Source organism: Patagioenas fasciata, chromosome 2 (genome assembly GCF_037038585.1).
Source record: "Patagioenas fasciata isolate bPatFas1 chromosome 2, bPatFas1.hap1, whole genome shotgun sequence".
Classification (NCBI taxonomy): Eukaryota; Metazoa; Chordata; class Aves; order Columbiformes; family Columbidae; genus Patagioenas; species Patagioenas fasciata.
The window spans coordinates 22,857,163-22,875,569 of NC_092521.1; the positions used below are offsets into that span (position 1 = coordinate 22,857,163).

The 18,407-nt window shown below is 37.7% G+C and overlaps 1 protein-coding gene across 1 annotated transcript in view; it reads left to right on the forward strand.

Moving 5' to 3' along the window:
- UBR5 (ubiquitin protein ligase E3 component n-recognin 5) overlaps nt 1-18,407 on the forward strand; it is an 84,820-nt gene that overhangs the window by 51,685 nt on the left and 14,728 nt on the right. The window contains exons 22-41 of the mRNA XM_065829944.2: nt 2,832-2,958; nt 3,552-3,703; nt 4,092-4,187; nt 4,623-4,746; nt 5,073-5,170; nt 6,042-6,190; nt 6,620-6,711; nt 7,789-7,935; nt 8,024-8,142; nt 8,223-8,349; nt 8,450-8,579; nt 8,804-8,964; nt 9,556-9,795; nt 10,049-10,172; nt 10,907-11,018; nt 12,182-12,313; nt 13,162-13,419; nt 13,757-14,025; nt 16,285-16,496; nt 16,860-17,090. Coding sequence (XP_065686016.1) covers nt 2,832-2,958; nt 3,552-3,703; nt 4,092-4,187; nt 4,623-4,746; nt 5,073-5,170; nt 6,042-6,190; nt 6,620-6,711; nt 7,789-7,935; nt 8,024-8,142; nt 8,223-8,349; nt 8,450-8,579; nt 8,804-8,964; nt 9,556-9,795; nt 10,049-10,172; nt 10,907-11,018; nt 12,182-12,313; nt 13,162-13,419; nt 13,757-14,025; nt 16,285-16,496; nt 16,860-17,090 — 3,100 coding nt within the window. The remainder of the gene's footprint in view (nt 1-2,831; nt 2,959-3,551; nt 3,704-4,091; nt 4,188-4,622; nt 4,747-5,072; nt 5,171-6,041; nt 6,191-6,619; nt 6,712-7,788; nt 7,936-8,023; nt 8,143-8,222; nt 8,350-8,449; nt 8,580-8,803; nt 8,965-9,555; nt 9,796-10,048; nt 10,173-10,906; nt 11,019-12,181; nt 12,314-13,161; nt 13,420-13,756; nt 14,026-16,284; nt 16,497-16,859; nt 17,091-18,407) is intronic.

The following is an 18,407-nucleotide window of genomic DNA, read 5'->3' on the forward strand; positions in this document are numbered from 1 at the left end:
CCTGTTTCACAAAGTTCTGTGTGCTGTTAAATGTGGCGGAAGTAGGTTCCAGTTCTCCAAAGTGATGTCCAGTGGCATTTACCACAAGACAATGCTTTCTCCTCTCCTTGCCAAGCTGTTGCTACATTACTACACGCCTTCCAAATTTTGCAGCAAACAAGGCATGAACAACTTGCTCGTTGTACAACCCTTCATCTTCAGTGTGTCGTCCATCCTGTGCACTGATTGAGGCAGGGGTCTTGTTGCGGGGGGGAACAAAAAACCCAAACCAAAAAAACCCACCCAAAACAAACAAACAAAACCCAACTGTGTAACTGAAGATTGTTTTACTATAAGCACACAAGGAAGCTGAAGTAAGGATGCATGGGCAAACGTAATCTGATTTTTCCTAATTCGAGTGCTTGTCTTTGCAACCTTGGATATAATTTAACTTTCTGAAAAATGAAAAATGTAAACCCGATACTTTTAACACCCCTCTGCCTCTCTCTTTCACCTCACAAAAATTGTTTTAAAAGGGCTTCATACATTTAGGTCCAAATTATAGTCACCTTCCACTGTAACTGTTAGTGATGGATATTAGGACAAGCTTATTTTCTGTGTATCATCTGGAAGTCAGTGGAGACTAATGTTACTGTCTGTAAGTTATACAGTTATCTGTTAAACTGTAAGAGATGTTTGATTTAGGAGTAAAAGCTTCAACTCCAGACTCCAAATATGATGTTCCTTAAGACTTACAGAACATACTGCCCCTTCTGGGCTAGTCCCTGTCTGAGATCCTTGACTCTTTGTATAGATTCTTCCTTAAGTGCTGGAAAGGGAATACTGAGGGCAGGCCTAAGGGTTTTTTGTTCTCTGATCCTGTCCCTAGTGTTGCCATAGCTCCTGCAGCCTTGGAGAAAGGAGTTGCAGGAAAAGTGGCCCCAGACATGCAGAGCTGGGGGAAGGCTGCTCTGTTTCTCTGGGATTTGGTATCTCCTCCATCTTGCCAATAGGAAGGATCTTGGAAATGACAGGTCCAAAAAATGTCTATAGCATGTGAAATAGTTAAAGAGTTATGATACTAAGTTTCAGATAACTTTACTGAACTTTACCTACGAATTGAGATGTTTCTGGAGAATTGAGACAGATTCCATTAGACAACAGAACAGCAAATTACAGCTGATGGGTCTCCAAAAATGAATACTTATTTCAGAAGTGGAACAGCTAAATTCAGTTGCAGTTCAATGTGGGACCAAGGGTAGGAGAAATCTCTCCATTGCAGAGAATAGTTGTGTTGCTTGAGGGATCACTCTCAAGGAGCTGTGACCGACCCCCTGTAAGGAGTCCAGAAGGACAATGGGTGGATCATGAGTTAAGAGAACTAGTGGATCTTAGAAAGCAATACGACACAGATAGAATGGCAACTCATTTAGGACAACATGTTTGACTAGTACAGAACTAGGGAGCACAAGAGTAATATTATGCTGAGTGCTTGATAGTCACCTGCTGTGGATAGTAGGTGATTTTTAAGAAACCTGCACGTGCTTGAGAACAAGCAAAACCTAAGATCTCTGCTACTTCACAGGTGGTGAGGAATAGAAAGATCTAAAGAATAAACATGCTGTAAAAACTCACAAGCACCGTCAAATTACCTTATTCTATCAACTCAAAGGTATTAATAGGTACATTCCAGTTAAAAAAAAAAAAAAAAATCGGTGGGGGAGGCAAATTATTCAGGTCTTAGTACTGTCAGTGGAGGAAATCTGAATGCAGAAGGTGTTGACTGTCAGTTTGAAAAGCCTTTAAAGGCAAAGTGAGCACTAGCTGTAGCAACCTTGAGACGTGTCCAGAAAGAATAAGTTGAGTCACTTAAGGAATTTTCTTCTTTCAGATATATACATTTTCCTTCTGTTTTGTACCAAAAATTGTTAACTTTTGAAAGGAAGATTGCCCCTCTCCTGGCCTGTATTATGCTGAAAGTGCATTTTCTTTCAGTTATTTTTGGATCCCTGGCTTTAGTGATTCATAATTTGCTGTGTAGTGGTTATGCATTCTTTTTGTCAATAACTCCTAAAGAAGCAATGACTGTTACTCTGTGCAAACCTTGCACAGCTGACTGTTGCTTAATCTATGCATTTATCTTGCAGATAAATAAATTAGGTCTTTGATCCAGGTGTCTGCTTCAAGTCGTCCTGTAACCATACAGCTAGGCGTTTTTTTATATTCTGTATAGTACTTGGTGCAATTTGGCCCTCATTGTGACTAGGACCTTTAGCTGTTATGGTGCTTAGGGTTTGAAATGTTAGAAGAAATGCTCTTTCTTGTGATGTAAACTGATTGTGCTACCTTATTATACTCATAACATGGTTTTCCTAACATGCTCATATGTAGATTGTGCATCTTACAAGCCCACAACTTTGCATTGTTGTTCATAGCTGCTCATTGTGAAGTGTGGGGGGTGTGTGTGGTTTGTTTTGTTTTGTTTTTTGTGGTGGTCTGAGGTTTTTTTGGTTGTCGTTACTTTTGAAGCCTGGACTCAGCAAGTGCCTGGAATCAGCTATGTCTAAATCCTTGTCTCTCGATGACAGTGAAAGCTGAAAGCTTGTTCTGGAGTTTAGATGCTTTCCATTTCTTCCCTTGATGGCCTTTTAGAAGCCAAACCCAGTCAGAATCATGGTTAAGCTCATCCAAAAAAAAAATTTGTATGTGAACCTACTCTGTCCCTCTAAATCTTAAAGAAAAAAAAATTGCTGGGAACATGTCATGATTAGTGACATTTCATTCTTTATACTCCTTCCTTTATAATTTTCCCAAATGAAATTTTGCCACTAATGCTTTTCTTAATTTTTCAGAAGCAGAGCGCTCTGAGAGGAATACATTTGCTGAAAGGCTTTCAGCTGTGGAAGCTATTGCAAACGCAATCTCTGTTGTGTCGAGTAATGGTCCAGGAAACAGGGCAGGATCTTCAAGCAGCAGAAGGTAAAATGGCTAATGTTTTCTTGTTGTTTTTTTGTGTGCGCCAATTTTCCTATGAATTACCAATCTCTTAGTATGTTTTCCTTCATTCTAGTTTAAGAATGGCCTCTATTGCTAGTTCAAGGTCAGATTTCAGCTCTTCAAGCACCAAACTAGAGCTCTAGTGGGTTTTTTTTTGAAGCCTTTTCTAGTATGAGAGCTGATAGTGAGATATTTCTAAACTAATTCTGTTTTCTGGGGCTGGGACATTGTCTCCTCAGTGGTAAAGTGGAAATGCTCCTCCTTCTAGGGTAAAAGGAATGTGAAATAGTGGTAATAACGCCTGTCACGTGCTCCTCCCTGCAAGAGGTGATGCTGTGGTGATTAGAGGTGTGTTCTGGGCTCAAATCTGTCTTGATATGTTGCTGGCTGACTCTTCTTCCAAGGCCGTTATTTTCTCTTGCAACAAAATGGAATACAGGAATGAAAAATGCCTCTTTGCTCATTTTTTTCCATGCTGAAGAAAAATTGAAATAAGAAGAGTTTGTTTTACTTTTTTCAGTGTTCTAATTGTAAATGAAAACAAGATAGTATTTTTACATTGGTTTTGTATTCAGTTTGCGGTTAAGGGAAATGATGAGGAGATCCTTGAGAGCTGCTGGATTGGGCAGACATGAAGCTGGTGCTTCGTCAAGTGATCATCAGGACCCGGTTTCTCCACCAATAGCTCCTCCCAGCTGGGTTCCAGATCCTCCAGCAATGGATCCGGGTAAGTCTGCTCATGTATCATGTTAAACTGTAGAATGAGAGATTTAATAAAGGAATCAATGGCTTTTAAGGTGAATCACTTAGATTTCAGTGTGAGATTAAAATACCTGTTGTCATTGAGGTAGCAAGACATGCTTTATGAGCTTACTGAAGACTTAAAAGCTATTTTAAAATCCCGTATGTGTCTTTCTAACACTGGGGTCAAACTTCTCTAAAGAGTGTTTTGTAAAGTTGAGTTAATGTTACTAATCTAGGAATGTTGCCGTTTGTAGGAAAGAGTACCAATGAAATACAGACAGCCTGCAGTGTGTTAGACATTGCAGAAAGCGCATGTTGTTAGGGATGTTTTTATGTATTGATATACATCCTGCTGTTCTGTTTACTGAAAGATGGTGACATTGATTTTATCCTGGCCCCCGCTGTGGGATCTCTTACCACAGCAGCGACTGGCACCAGCCAAGGACCTAGCACCTCCACAATACCAGGTGAGGACATACGGCTTCTCTGATTCTGTTTTAGAAGGAGAATGATCTCAAAAGCTGTCTTTGCTTGCATGGACTTTCTGCATATGAACATGCCTCTTACCAGATGAAGATTGGCTTGAAGCAGAATTTCACAAGTGTGCAGAAAGTACATGAAGCCCCATGCTGTGTTTATATAAAAACTATTTTTACCTGGGGAACAACAAATATGTAAAATATGGTAATCAGCATGAAATTGGGGTTGCCATCACTATTTCAGAATATGATTTGCAAATGAAATTTACAGTACTTCAGTGAAATGTTGCTGAAAATGGCAAACCTTGAATAGTCAAGCTGCTGATTAATCACCCCAGTGAAACATTGAATTACGTGCTTTTAATAGGTAGTCATTTTTTTAAGGAAAAACAGTTTCTCTGCAATTTTTTTTTCTCATTACAGGTCCTTCTACTGAACCATCTGTAGTGGAATCAAAGGATCGGAAGGCAAATGCTCATTTCATACTGAAATTACTATGTGATAGTGTTGTTTTACAACCTTATCTTCGAGAATTGCTGTCAGCCAAGTAAGGGTTTTCATATGAATTCTCACTATCCTTTGTAATGTTTTATCACCTGAATTTTATTACATAGAAGCCTTTTTAAAGTTATTTGAAGGCACATTAGTTAAAATGGAAAATGTTAGAATAATGGCTGTGTTTGCATCCTGCCATCCCTTAAAGTTTGGTCTAATTCACAGAAGTAAAACACATAAGGATGCTTATTCACACCATGGTTTTTCTGTTTGCACGGGATTAGCAGTGCTAAGTTTTCATGTGTCTGTTTCCTACCTCTCCTGTTTATAACAAAAACTTCCAGTGTGTTTTGACTTGTCTGTCCTTTTTATCCGTAGGGATGCAAGAGGCATGACACCGTTTATGTCAGCAGTTAGTGGCCGGGCATATCCTGCTGCAATTACAATTCTAGAAACTGCACAGAAAATTGCTAAAGGTACACCAGTTTCACTAATTACTAGCGTGCGGTTTCCTTCTAAAGTTTCACATGTGTAGAGGTTCATTATTAACAGCACTGCTTCTTTGTGTGAAATTGTGTGCTTGAGCAACTGGTGATGGTGATAAATACCTCTTTCCAAAACACTGCATGTTGCTGCATATTTTGGAAAATTTGCTGTTATGGAGTACCTGCCTCTTTTGTAGTGTGTATATTATCACAGATATCTATGAATATTACTATTTTTGTGTTCTTTATAGTCTTTTCACGTTTCATTGCTTTACAAACATCAGTGAATAAAGGTACCATTTTTCAGTAGCACAAAGGTATTGCCTGGAACTTCTTTGAATTGGCAAAAAAAGATAGGATAAAACAGTATGCCAAGCTAGAACCCGTTCCTAAAAAGACTTCTAAACAAACACGTTTTGAGACTCTCTTTTGACACTGGTATTTGTTTAGGAGAAATATGTGAAGTTGAACTTAAGGAGAAACTTAAGATTATTAGAACTGTGATCTAACAAGGTCTGTAGGACTGTGCGTATTTCTTATAAGAATATTGCCCATAAATTGTTTTTTAATCCATCAAAATGGTGATTCACTGAGTTGATTAGAATATCAATGAATTTAAAACCGGGGAAGAGTTGGTGGTTGTATTTTTCAGTCAGAAATTTGCAGCACTTTCTATAAGAAATACCTGTAATGTGACAAGCAGAAAGCTTTTGCAAAAAACTGTGACAGAGATTTTATTCAAACTTCTAAGTCTGTATGTGATTTTTGTAATGGCAAACATCTGTGAAGTATGGTTTCTGTTGGTGGTTTTTCTTATTTTGTTTCTGTTTTCGTTTTTAATACTGGTATTCTATTCTTTTAGCTGAAGCAACTTCAAGTGAAAAAGAAGACGATGTGTTTATGGGAATGGTTTGTCCTTCTGGTACAAATCCAGATGACTCTCCATTGTATGTTCTGTGTTGTAATGACACATGCAGTTTTACATGGACTGGTGCAGAACATATTAATCAAGTAAGGCGCCTTTTCTTTTTTTCAAGTAAATAGTATTGTGTTTCAACTGTGTATTGTGTTAGTCTACTAATCTAATTTTTAAATTATTAATGTTGCATTGTTTTAATTACCGTAACATTTAAGTCTGGTGTAGCTATTGCCTCCTGTAATTGCTTTGTACTCTCAAAGCTGGCTGTGCTGGTCAGAATATGGCTGGTTATGAGTGTGGCTTTTTCCCTCTGGTTAGCTTTGGAAAAAATTTTGATGGAAACAGCTCTTTGAAAACACTGAGTATTCTAAATAACAACAGATTTTCACTTTCTAGAATTAACTTTCTTTTAAGTGAAAGTATCAGTTTTCACAAGTGTACTTTTATTATAACCTGTAATGCTGTGATATTGCAAGCACTGTAGGGAGAAAACTATAATATTTTTGGTAATTTTTTTTTAGGATATATTTGAATGCCGAACGTGTGGCCTATTGGAATCTCTTTGTTGTTGTACAGAATGTGCAAGGGTCTGTCACAAAGGACATGATTGCAAGTAAGTATTGTGTTCTGTTTCTTATGATTAAATTAATATTTTGTGGTTTCATTTATTTACTGATAGTTAATAGGCTTTTTCCTTGGTTGAAGTGTTCAGCTATTAGAGAGCAGTAGATTAATAAAATATTTAAAATATCTTTTTTCCCTCTGCTGCATGAGATATATTTTATGGGTCAGGGTTGGAAGAGTAAACTGAAGCAGTCTTGTACTTTTCACTTTGTAGAAGTTAGAGTAAATGAGTAAGTCCAATACCCTCAAAGTGCTTAATATTCTAGGAATAATATATCTAAATAATACCACATTTTCATTTTGGGTGCCTCCAGGAGGCTGCTGAAGCCAGTGAATCCTGATGACAGACCATTCTTGTAAGCTCTTCTGGAAGAAGCATAGCATATTAATATCTTAAGATCAGGGAGAAGTGAGCCAGTCAGATGAACACTCAGGATGTATCTGATCAATGTGGCAAAAGCTTTGAAGCTGCAGATGTTTTGTGCCACTGTTAGGGGGTGTAAATGTTACAGCGTTAATACCCCAGCCATAAAAAGCTAACAGACACAGCTATAAAGATATTCTCAGCATTGTAACTATTGCTGAGATTTTACTGCATATTGTAAGAATTTCCAACTTTACTTTCTTGGCTGGAGGCGATTTTGGGGAAGAATGAATGGTCATGGATGAATTTTACTAAGGCATTATCAAAAGCTCTATAGTAGGGGTGTCAAACTCATTTTCACAGTGGGGCACATCAGCCTCGCAGTTGCCTTCAAAGGGCCAAATGTAATTTTAGGACTGTATAAATGTAACTACTCCTACATTTATTATGAGTTTGACACCCCTGCTCTGTAGTGAAACTACTGTCTTAAAACAGGAGTAGGCAACAAGAATAGCAAATGCCAAGTGTTGCTACATACAAACTCTGCATTTCTTTTTTAAGCTAGGTTTTGACATCTTGCTACTATAATAAACAGGAATCCAGCAGGAATCTGATTGTGTACTCGAACACCCTCAGCCTGTGTAGGAAGTACTTGGTGTATTACTGATCAGTGGTGCATCTCACCATTTCCGTTTCTTGTAGGCTCAAACGAACATCTCCAACAGCCTACTGTGATTGCTGGGAAAAGTGCAAATGTAAAACACTAATTGCTGGACAAAAGTCTGCTCGCCTCGATCTCCTTTACCGTCTGCTTACCACCACTAATCTTGTTACCATGCCAAATAGCAGGCAAGTTCTTATTTACAATGACAGAATAATTTTTATTATTTTTAAATATATGGTGTAACATATGTCCACTAATTAATTTTCATTGCAGGGGAGAACATCTTCTGCTGTTTTTAGTGCAGACAGTTGCCAGGCAAACTGTGGAACACTGCCAGTACAGGCCGCCTAGAATTAGGGAAGATCGTAATCGTAAAACTGCAAATCCTGAAGGTAAGAGCTATTACAGTGAAATAAATGGCAAATTCCGTATTTTGGTATCTCTTTCTTATATTGCTTTTTTGTCTCTTTAGATTCTGATATGCCTGATCATGATTTAGAACCTCCTCGATTTGCCCAGCTTGCTTTGGAGCGTGTTTTGCAAGACTGGAATGCACTGAAGTCCATGATCATGTTTGGCTCCCAGGAAAATAAAGACCCGTGTGTATTTACAAATAGTTGTCAATGTAAAGTTTGATCTGACACTTGAGACCTGCTGACTTAAATAAAATTTATTTCCTTTCTTTTTGTTTTTTCCAAGTCTTAGTGCAAGCAGTAGGATAGGTCATCTTCTGCCTGAAGAACAAGTTTATCTTAATCAGCAAAGTGGAACTATTCGCCTGGACTGTTTTACGCACTGCCTTATTGTCAAGTGTACAGCAGATATTTTGGTGAGCACTCAGTTGTGTTTTACATAGATTTTTCTGAATAATGTGATATTGTAGCATATCTCAATTGATATGCTTGGATACTGATTTGAAAATAACTTTGACTTAGTTGTGGTTTTGTGAATTTATACTGTTATGACCGTGGTCTCCCTTTGAATCTTAATCTGTCTTGTTTCATGCTTCTAAATTATACACCATTATTGGGTTGTAATGCCGTGTTTCTACAGCTCTTAGATACTTTGCTGGGTACTCTGGTAAAGGAATTACAAAACAAGTACACTCCAGGACGCAGAGAAGAAGCTATTGCTGTCACAATGAGATTCCTGCGTTCTGTGGCAAGAGTGTTTGTCATTCTTAGTGTGGAAATGGCTTCCTCCAAAAAGAAAAAGTGAGTGGTGGGGGTTGGTGTGTTTTGGTTATAGTGGTTTTGATTTTTTAAATTTAAATCTTTATTCTCTTAATAAATTAATTGATACAAATCAACAATAGGAGGAAACATCTGAATCAATTTGCAGTCTGTAGGCAGCATTGTGTGCAATGATGCAAACATGCAAACTTCAGGATTGCACAACAGCTGCTGGTATGTCATGTAGTTTTTTTAATACAACCCTTAGTAAACTTACATGTTTGTAGTGAGTTTTTCTGTTTAAAATGTTAGGATTTTTGGAAGGAGAGTTTTTCAACATGTTAATCAAAATTACAATCTGTGGTTGTTTGCCAGTAGTAGATTTAGATATCCAGCCTTAGACTTGAATTATTAAATGATAAATGTTGTTAACTGACTTGAATAGCTGTGCATATTGTTACTATACACGCTCAAATGCATGTATCTGTTAAGGATAATTGTCCTGACTTTTTGAAAAAGAATTTATATTGCCATAAAGCTTTTTGTAAAAAAAAACAAAAAAAAAAAAAAAAACAAAAAAAAAACCCAAACCTATTTGACCTTTTTTTTTTTTCTTAATATTTTTTCTTGTAGCAATTTCATTCCACAGCCAATTGGAAAATGTAAACGTGTATTCCAGGCATTATTGCCCTATGCTGTTGAAGAGTTGTGCAATGTAGCAGAATCTCTCATTATTCCAGTCAGGATGGGAATTGCACGTCCTACAGCACCCTTTACTCTTGCTAGCACGAGTATAGATGCCATGCAGGGAAGTGAAGAACTGTTTTCTGTGGAGCCTCTGCCACCCAGACCATCATCTGACCAGTCTAGCAGGTAAAATTTGTGAAATCTCTCTAATCCTTCTTTTCAAAGACTTCCTAAAGGTGGTGTGTTTTTTTTTTTTTGTTTTGTTTTTTTTTGTTTGTTTGTTTGGTTTTTTTTGGTTAGCTTTCCATTAGCGGAAGTATGGTGAGGTTTCTTATTCTGGCCAAGCATTTTGGAAGCATTTGCCTACTGACAAATTTCTATAATAATTTAGGTTCGATGATGTCCAGAGGTCCAAATTCACTTTTTCTTTTTTTTAAAGTTCTAGTCAATCTCAGTCATCCTACATCATAAGGAATCCTCAGCAAAGACGAATCAGCCAGTCACAGCCAGTTCGTGGCAGGGATGAAGAACAAGATGATATCGTTTCAGCAGATGTGGAAGAGGTCAGTTTTCTTTTTTTTGTACTTTTTTTTTTCTTCTCAGGATGGTACCTAATGCATTACCATGCGGTTTAATATCTGAAGCAGAAATCCACGCATCAAGACCTCCAATTTGCAGAAGACATTGCTTAGTATTTTGTGAAGTCCTACTGTGCCATAAGCACTTTGTTTTAAAAGAGCTTTGTAATTGTTGTTTTGTGTTCAGTGATATTTAGTCATTTCAGAATATGCTAAGTGCCTTGCGTTTGATGCAATTACAGTATGATCTAGAATACTAGTAAACACATCTGTAATTTCCTTTTTGTATAGTCTTATGCTATATTATAACTTACTGTTAAAACACTTAAGTCTTTCAGCACATGGGTGCTATGATGTAGGTTCTGTTAGAGAACTACAGGGTCTTTTACTGCAGTGTTAGCTCTTCTGTATTTAGAAACTAATTCCTGGTTTTGTAGCCAGTGTTACTCTTTCAGCATCAAAATCTAATGTCCAAGGCTGTATTTTATTTGTGGGCCTGATTTTTTTCCACAAGACTGTGGACTATGCAATCATGTACAGCTGCTATGGCTGTAAATTTATTTTCTGTTCATATCAATTCAGCTGTGAGGTCATCTTTCTTACATGTGTTTATTTGTTTCATAGTTTTAAAATAGAATTTTGCACTGAGTTTTTAAAAATATGTAGATTATCTCTGATGTAGAAGATATTCTATCACAAAATCATATTGCTCTTTCCAGGTGGAGGTGGTTGAGGGGGTAGCTGGTGAAGAAGACCATCATGATGAACAGGAAGAACACGGTGAAGAAAATGCTGAAGCAGAAGGACAGCATGACGAGCATGATGAAGACGGTATGTATAATGTGCACCATGGACATTACTGCTTGGATTAACAAACTCTGCATCTAAAACAAAAGGCATCTTTGGAGTCACCAGTGATGATTTGGGAGACTCGGATGAGTAGAGAGAATCAAAGGGTTTCAGACTGCACATCTTACGAAAGGAGATGGTGCAATTATAGATAACTTGCAGCAAGCAAGTACATGAACATTCTTATTTTTCTCTTTCTGCACAGGTAAAAATTATTAAGGTACCAAAGAACTATACAAACAGGAAAAACCCCACAAAACAAAAAAAACCCCACCACCAACCACAAACCCGAATGTTATTATATGCTTGGTTAACAATACCTATTTTGCCTTTTATATTTGTTACTGTAACATGTTATTGACATAAGCTATTTGAAGGACTGAAAACTAGCCTGGCTAGGGTATGGCTAATGATAGAATAGTGGTTATGGTAGGTTGTTCTCAAAAGGGATGTGAATCATAGTGAGCCAGTTTTCAAACTAATCACGAACTATTAAATTACGGTTCAGTATTTTGTAGACAAAATGAATCAATTATGTATGAAAATTCTTGCCATTAATATGACTTGTCTTGTATTTGTTTGGGATTAGATGGGCCAAAGCTATGATTTAAAAAAAAATAGCTTATCTTTCTGACTATGCCTTGCATTTCCAGCCAATCCATTTACAGTACAGGAAATCTGTATATTCATTTACTGAGTATTCAGAACATTTATTTCTCAAACCTTAAGCTTGAATAGAGCTTGTATTTTTTAATTAGATTTTTTTTTTTTTTTTTTTTAGTTTTAAGGTATTCCTTAGATACTCACTTGAAACAGCATACATTTAATTGTCCTAATACCTGTGCATGAAGAGTTGTGGAATCTTTTGTCTTGAGTGACTAATACTGAATCCTTGAAGTCTTAATTTTCAGTGTGTGTTGAATGTGTATGTGCAGGACAAAGAGAGGGGTTGCTAATTGCTAGAAAATAAGAAAATATTGGTGCATGTTTGCTCTGCCTTTATAACCTCTCCCTTCATATCCATGAACCTTTGCTATAGTAAGAGGCTCTGAGTTTTGCGTAATGTGTCTAACGTGAGTCACAGCAGTCATTCTGGTTTTTTTTTCCTTTCTAAACATGGGATGTTTTTTATGTTGTTTTTATAGGCAGCGATATGGAGTTGGATTTGCTAGCTGCTGCTGAAACAGAAAGTGACAGTGAGAGCAACCACAGTAATCAGGACAATGCTAGCGGGCGCAGAAGTGTCGTCACTGCAGCGACTGCCGGGTCAGAAGCAGGTATGCCATTTGATCTTGTGTTTAGCCTAGCTGTTTAAATTTAGATATTAGGGGAAAGAAATGTGTTAGTGATTGACTATGGCTTTAATTAGGGCAGAACTGGCTTCATCTAAAAAAAAAAATGATTCTTTTGCCTTTGGATCTGGACTGTATCCAGCACTCTAGAGGTATACTGGAGAACCTTGCTTCCCAACTAGATTGGACAGAGCAAGGATTACCTGGTTATGACATTTTAACAAATAGGTTTCTTTGTAATTTTTTTTTTTTTTTTCATCCAGCTGCTTCCCTCCCACCTCCACCGTCCCTGCATTTCTTCTTTTTCCTTTGCTTTTCCTTTGCCTCTAATTGTAGGGTACTACACCGACTTTTTGGACAAGGAGATGTGCCAAGATGTGGCCTATCTTTTTTGCTCTTGTGTAGCTTCTGCACTCTTGTGAAGTGAAATGTTTTCGTTCATTTTTAATATAAAAGTTTGATATGGTTTAAAACACAAAACCTGATGAATCATTTTAAGACATTGAAAGCAGCTGCTCTCTGGTCCGGTTTGGAAGCATAGTTTTTAGAATTCTTTGCCTGGGGGCAGAATCAGTGGAAAATTTAAAAATCAAATTATTTCTTAATTTATCTTCTGAAATGTAATTAATCTTACTGCTTTTTTGTGAAACCTGTGGAAAATTTGCAGTGTGTTACAAGGATAAGTTGTAAAAGATTTTCAGTAGTGGTACTTGAACTTTTTCAGTACGTGTCGTTTCTTCTCATGGAAGAAGTTTACAATGCTGAGGTGATACATTTGTATGTACACACAGTGCAATTGTCAGTTACTGTTTGTTGCTTATTTTCCTCAATAGGAGCTAGCAGTGTTCCAGCATTTTTTTCTGAAGATGACTCTCAATCAAATGATTCCAGTGACTCTGACAGCAGCAGCAGTCAGAGTGATGACATAGAGCAGGAGACCTTCATGCTTGATGAGCCTCTGGAACGAACCACAAATAGCTCTCATGCCAATGGTGCTGCCCAGGCTCCCCGTTCCATGCAATGGGCTGTACGGAATACTCAAAACCAGAGGACTACCAGCACTGCTCCTTCTAATACATCCGCCCCAGCAGGCAAGTCTGAGTAAAACGCACACGCACAGGCTTTGTTCCTTCCTCAGTTTTTATTTGTTCTCTTAAGGATGAAATGTTATCTGTTTGTCTTAGAAGGACACTGCTGTCCTATCTTGACTGTTCCAGTTCTGGCTTTAAATTTTAAAAAAGGAAGGATCTCTTCTAGTTCTTAAGAAGATATGATTATGCTTACTGCTAGTAATTTTTTGCTAGCTACAGTTGTGATGTCAGTAATATTTACAAGTTTATTTCTAGAAATGTTAATGATATCAGTCAATACAGAAAATATGCAGCAAAGATTAAATAAATTCATTATCATACCTTTTCTTACGTTTAGCAAGTTCAGCAGGCTTGATTTACATTGATCCATCAAACCTACGTCGGAGTGGTACCATCAGTACGAGCGCCGCAGCAGCAGCTGCAGCACTTGAAGCCAGCAACGCGAGCAGCTATTTAACGTCTGCAAGCAGTTTAGCAAGAGCATACAGTATTGTGATACGGCAGATATCTGATCTGATGGGGCTGATTCCCAAGTACAATCACTTAGTGTACTCCCAGATCCCAGCTGCTGTGAAGCTGACTTATCAAGATGCAGTTAACTTGCAGGTAAGAACATCCAGATCTCCACGGGGAAACATGATTTCATTACAGTTAGGCTTTTTAGGTAAAATTGCAGAATTGTTGAGGTTGAAAGTGACCTCTGAAGATTGTCTAGTCCAAATTCCTTGCATGGTCAACTGGAAAAGGCTGCTCAGGACTGTGTCCAGTTAGGTTTTGAATATCTCCGAGGATGGAGACTCCACAACGGCCCTGAGCAACCTGTTAAGTGTTTGACAACTGTGATAGTAAAATTTTATTTTCTTGAGTTTAAATGGACTTTCAATGTATTTTAATTTGTGCCTATTGCCTCTTGTCCATCCCTGGATATCACTGAGAACAGTCTGGCTCTCTATACTTTATACCTTTTTGTATTTATACACGTTAATGAGATCTTCCTGAGTCTTTCTGGAGTCTAAACTGTCCTGGCTCTCTCAGACTCTCCTCAGAAGAGAGGTAGTGTAGGCTGAAGTATCTGTAATTACTGATTCCATTAAATTGGTCATATGTCATATATTATTTTTAAAAGTGAATTTCAGTTGATTATTTTTTTCAACCAAGTCTGATTGGTACCTAATTAATAGTTAAGTCAGTATCGACTCTTTTGGAGATACTAGTGATCTCTACTAGACATCTTTTGCCTTTTTTCCCCAGGGAGGTGTCAGGGCCCCAAGCCTGACAGTATTCAAGAAAAGACTGGACAACATCCTCAGACACATGGTGTGAACTGTGGAGCTGTCCCATGCAGGGACAGGAGTTGGACTTGATGATCCTTGTGGGTCCCTTCCAACTCAGGACATTCTATGATTCTGTTCTTTTTGACTTGAACTGTTGAACCTATAGGAGAAGAAAGTAAGGGCTAAATAATAAAATGGGATAGAAGATTTGTACAGGTGAACGTAGTGTTTGTTGTCCCTTTTTCAGGGACACGATCATCCTTTCTGTTATGTGCATATTTTTTGGCACAGTGCTCTTGATTGCCGGTTTTTGAAAGTATATGTAAAATGCATTTTCAGGGAAAATAGGTGAAAGGGAAGACTGGTATCTGGCATGTATAGAAAGAAGTTACAGGGACTAACAACACAGAAGGAACTTCAGTGTGTTCAGAAAGTATGTATCAGGTTGAATGTGGACATAGTGTATAAAATGAAATAATCTCTACTGGATTTAGTACAAAAATCAACTGTCAGAATAATACCGCTGCTTTGGGGAGCCCAAGAAATCAGGTGATGTTCTTTTTTGTTAGTAATACTGTATGCTGAGATGTGAAAAACAGATGACAATGTATTTACTTGTAATTGAGCCACAAAGTATTTGCATGGTTCTAGTTTCACAATGTGATGGGAGAAAAAGGGAAAAATATGCAGGCAAAGAAATAAGAGAAAATAGTTTTATTATGGAGGAGGCTAAAATCAGTGTCTGTTCAGGAGATTCTTAGTGGAAAATATTGTCTGTGCTGAGTGGAAGTTACCTTTTTGCCAGATGAGTGCACAGCAGAGCTCAGACAGCAAGAGATTTGTATCCGCATGTGAGTGCCTGACAGTGGAGGTGTCATTTGGATACAGATACGGAGTTGAGACAGCATTTTGTTATTTTAGTGGCTACAAGAACATTTGAAGTGTGAGAGATAATTTTGAAAACCAGAATGTAGAGGAATGAAGAAAGCAGACTGATGTTGGATAAAAAACAACCAACCAAAAAGAACAGGTGAATGGAGTTGGCAAATGGCAAGAAAAGCAGGCTCCAGAGCCAGTATTGGGCACAGATGAGGAAAAGACTGGACCAGGAGGAGAGGTTTATATGCAAACATAGTTCTCTATGCAGGTCTTAACTTTGTCACCTTCACTGAGTAAGTTGCAAGAGATGAAGAATTGTAAAAGATCTGTCTGGTGCATGGCATAGCAGGATGAGGGCTGTTAAAGCTACCACAAAGTCAGGTGTTGGACCAAAATCCCCAAGATGTGCACACGTGGGAGATGCTGGGTGGTCATAAGGTGAGGAGGAGAAGAGATGCCCTGAAGGGAGAGAGGGATGATGACAGTGCTTTGCAGACACCAAGGTATTAAGTGAAGAGAGCTACAGTAACTCAGCAATCTCAGGAGAACTTTCAAAGACTGTTCATTGGTTATTCCTGAATGAGTTTTTACAGCTTCTTTGTAGTGAATCAGCTGTAACTGTAAAAGCTGTGATGGGAGGCTTATGTTGAGATTACATTCTCATCATCTGCTTGTATTGTTTGCAAAACTCATTAAATCCCATTTTCCGTAGAATTATGTAGAAGAAAAGCTTATTCCTACTTGGAATTGGATGGTTAGTATCATGGACTCTACTGAAGCTCAACTGCGTTATGGTTCTGCGTTAGCATCTGCTGGTGATCCTGGGCATCCAAATCATCCTCTCCATGCTTCTCAGAACTCTGCCAGAAGGGAAAGGATGACAGCGCGTGAGGAAGCCAGCTTGAGAACACTTGAGGGAAGACGGTAAGAAAATAGTTTGATTACTGCATGTGATATGAATTACCAGTTTTACAGTCAAATCTTCTTGTTCACTGACTTTTTAGGGATCTAACTTTGTAATGCAGCAGTGTAGTTGGTGTTTTAAGTTGGCTTTCTGTGTTGTTGCTACTTTTTGGTTTATTCTGAGTCTTAACTGTTTATAATATATTTCACTTGAGCTGCTTGTAGTAAAGCATAAAACTATGATTGTTACTCTTATTATCACACTGTGTTTGGGGGCCTTTTTGAGTTTTTACATCCATATTTCATATATAGAGACTAATATGTAAAAGATGCATTCTGCTGTGATGCCTAATCCCTCTCTATTCGATCCTTTTCTTTCACTAGACGCGCTACTTTGCTCAGTGCCCGTCAGGGAATGATGTCAGCACGTGGTGATTTCCTGAACTACGCACTGTCTTTGATGCGTTCTCACAATGATGAGCACTCAGATGTTCTTCCGGTTCTAGATGTCTGTTCACTGAAGCACGTTGCATATGTTTTTCAAGCCCTTATTTACTGGATTAAAGCGATGAATCAACAGACAACATTGGACACTCCTCAGCTGGAACGGAAAAGGTATCAATGCCAACTTGTAGAAACAAATACTTCTGCAAAAGTGCTATATGAACTTCTGTTTTAGTCATTGGTGTTGTTATTCAGGACTAATGCAAATATATACATATATCTATGTGTAGTAACATGCATATTATAAAAATAATATCTGTAATTGTATATAATGCACGTATGTTTGATAAGCCTGTTGCAGTATCCTGGGTTTATGCTGATGGCTGTAAAAGTTTTTCTTAGTATGATTTTTAAACTCCAGGGTAGCGCCTCTAAAAGATGTAGTTAGGACAACTTATATGGATGAAAAATGCAATCTGCTTCTCACATTTAACATGATAACTTATGTAGAATTCTGTCAAACATGTTAAGAATGACATGGGAGAAAATGTCAAAGTCTGGTATGATAGGCATAGGAGTTCTGTTTTCCATTTGGTTGTGGATATTGGAGACTTACCTGATGATCTAAAGCACCGTAAGGAAATCAATTGTTGAATATGTCCTTAAGTTGAAAATAACATTTTTCAAGGTGCATTGATTAGTTTTTAAAAAGTTGTAAGATCTTTTTGGGAAGTGTTCTTTAACTTGACATGGCAATTAATGATCATAGAGATGTCCTCATGTTGGTAGGCTACACCATCTCTACTCATTTCTTACTGAGTTTTGAGATAATATACCTGAACAGTCCTAGTCAACAGATAAATAAATGCAAATCTTTGCCCCTTCCTGCCCCTAATTTTCAATATCGCAGATCAAACTTAACTTTTCATTTTCTCTACAAATTAGTGACTCTAAAATACGAAGTAGTGATACTCTAGACATTTGCTGGACTGCTGCTTTAGTTCCAGTGTTATGTTCAGTATATCTTGGAAATGTAAGCTTGTTATGACCTCAAAATATATATTGGAGGATGTTGCTGTAGTTTCCTCACAAGTAGAGATGATTTAATACAGTAACTGATGGAGTTTTTGTGCTGGCTGACTTGAGTAGTTAGAGCTGTGGCTTTCAGCCTTTTCCAGGCAATAACATAGTTCTGGAATCTGCTTTGTCCCCAAAAATTCACATTCAAACAACTATTCATAAAGGAATTGCAAAATTCCCATGAAATGGTTATAAAACTATGAAGGGCTAGACCTTTTCAATTAAAAGTGAGTGGTTCAAATTCAAACAGTCAGTTGCTTCGGTTAGATGGCATTTTAGTAGCCTGTATGAAATGAAATTTTGTTGGACTTCATCTAGTTTCAGAACATGCACAAACTGCCAGAAATGAATACTGATCAAAGTCCTTGATCCCTTTTATAATACAGTGAAATAAATTTATTTAATATG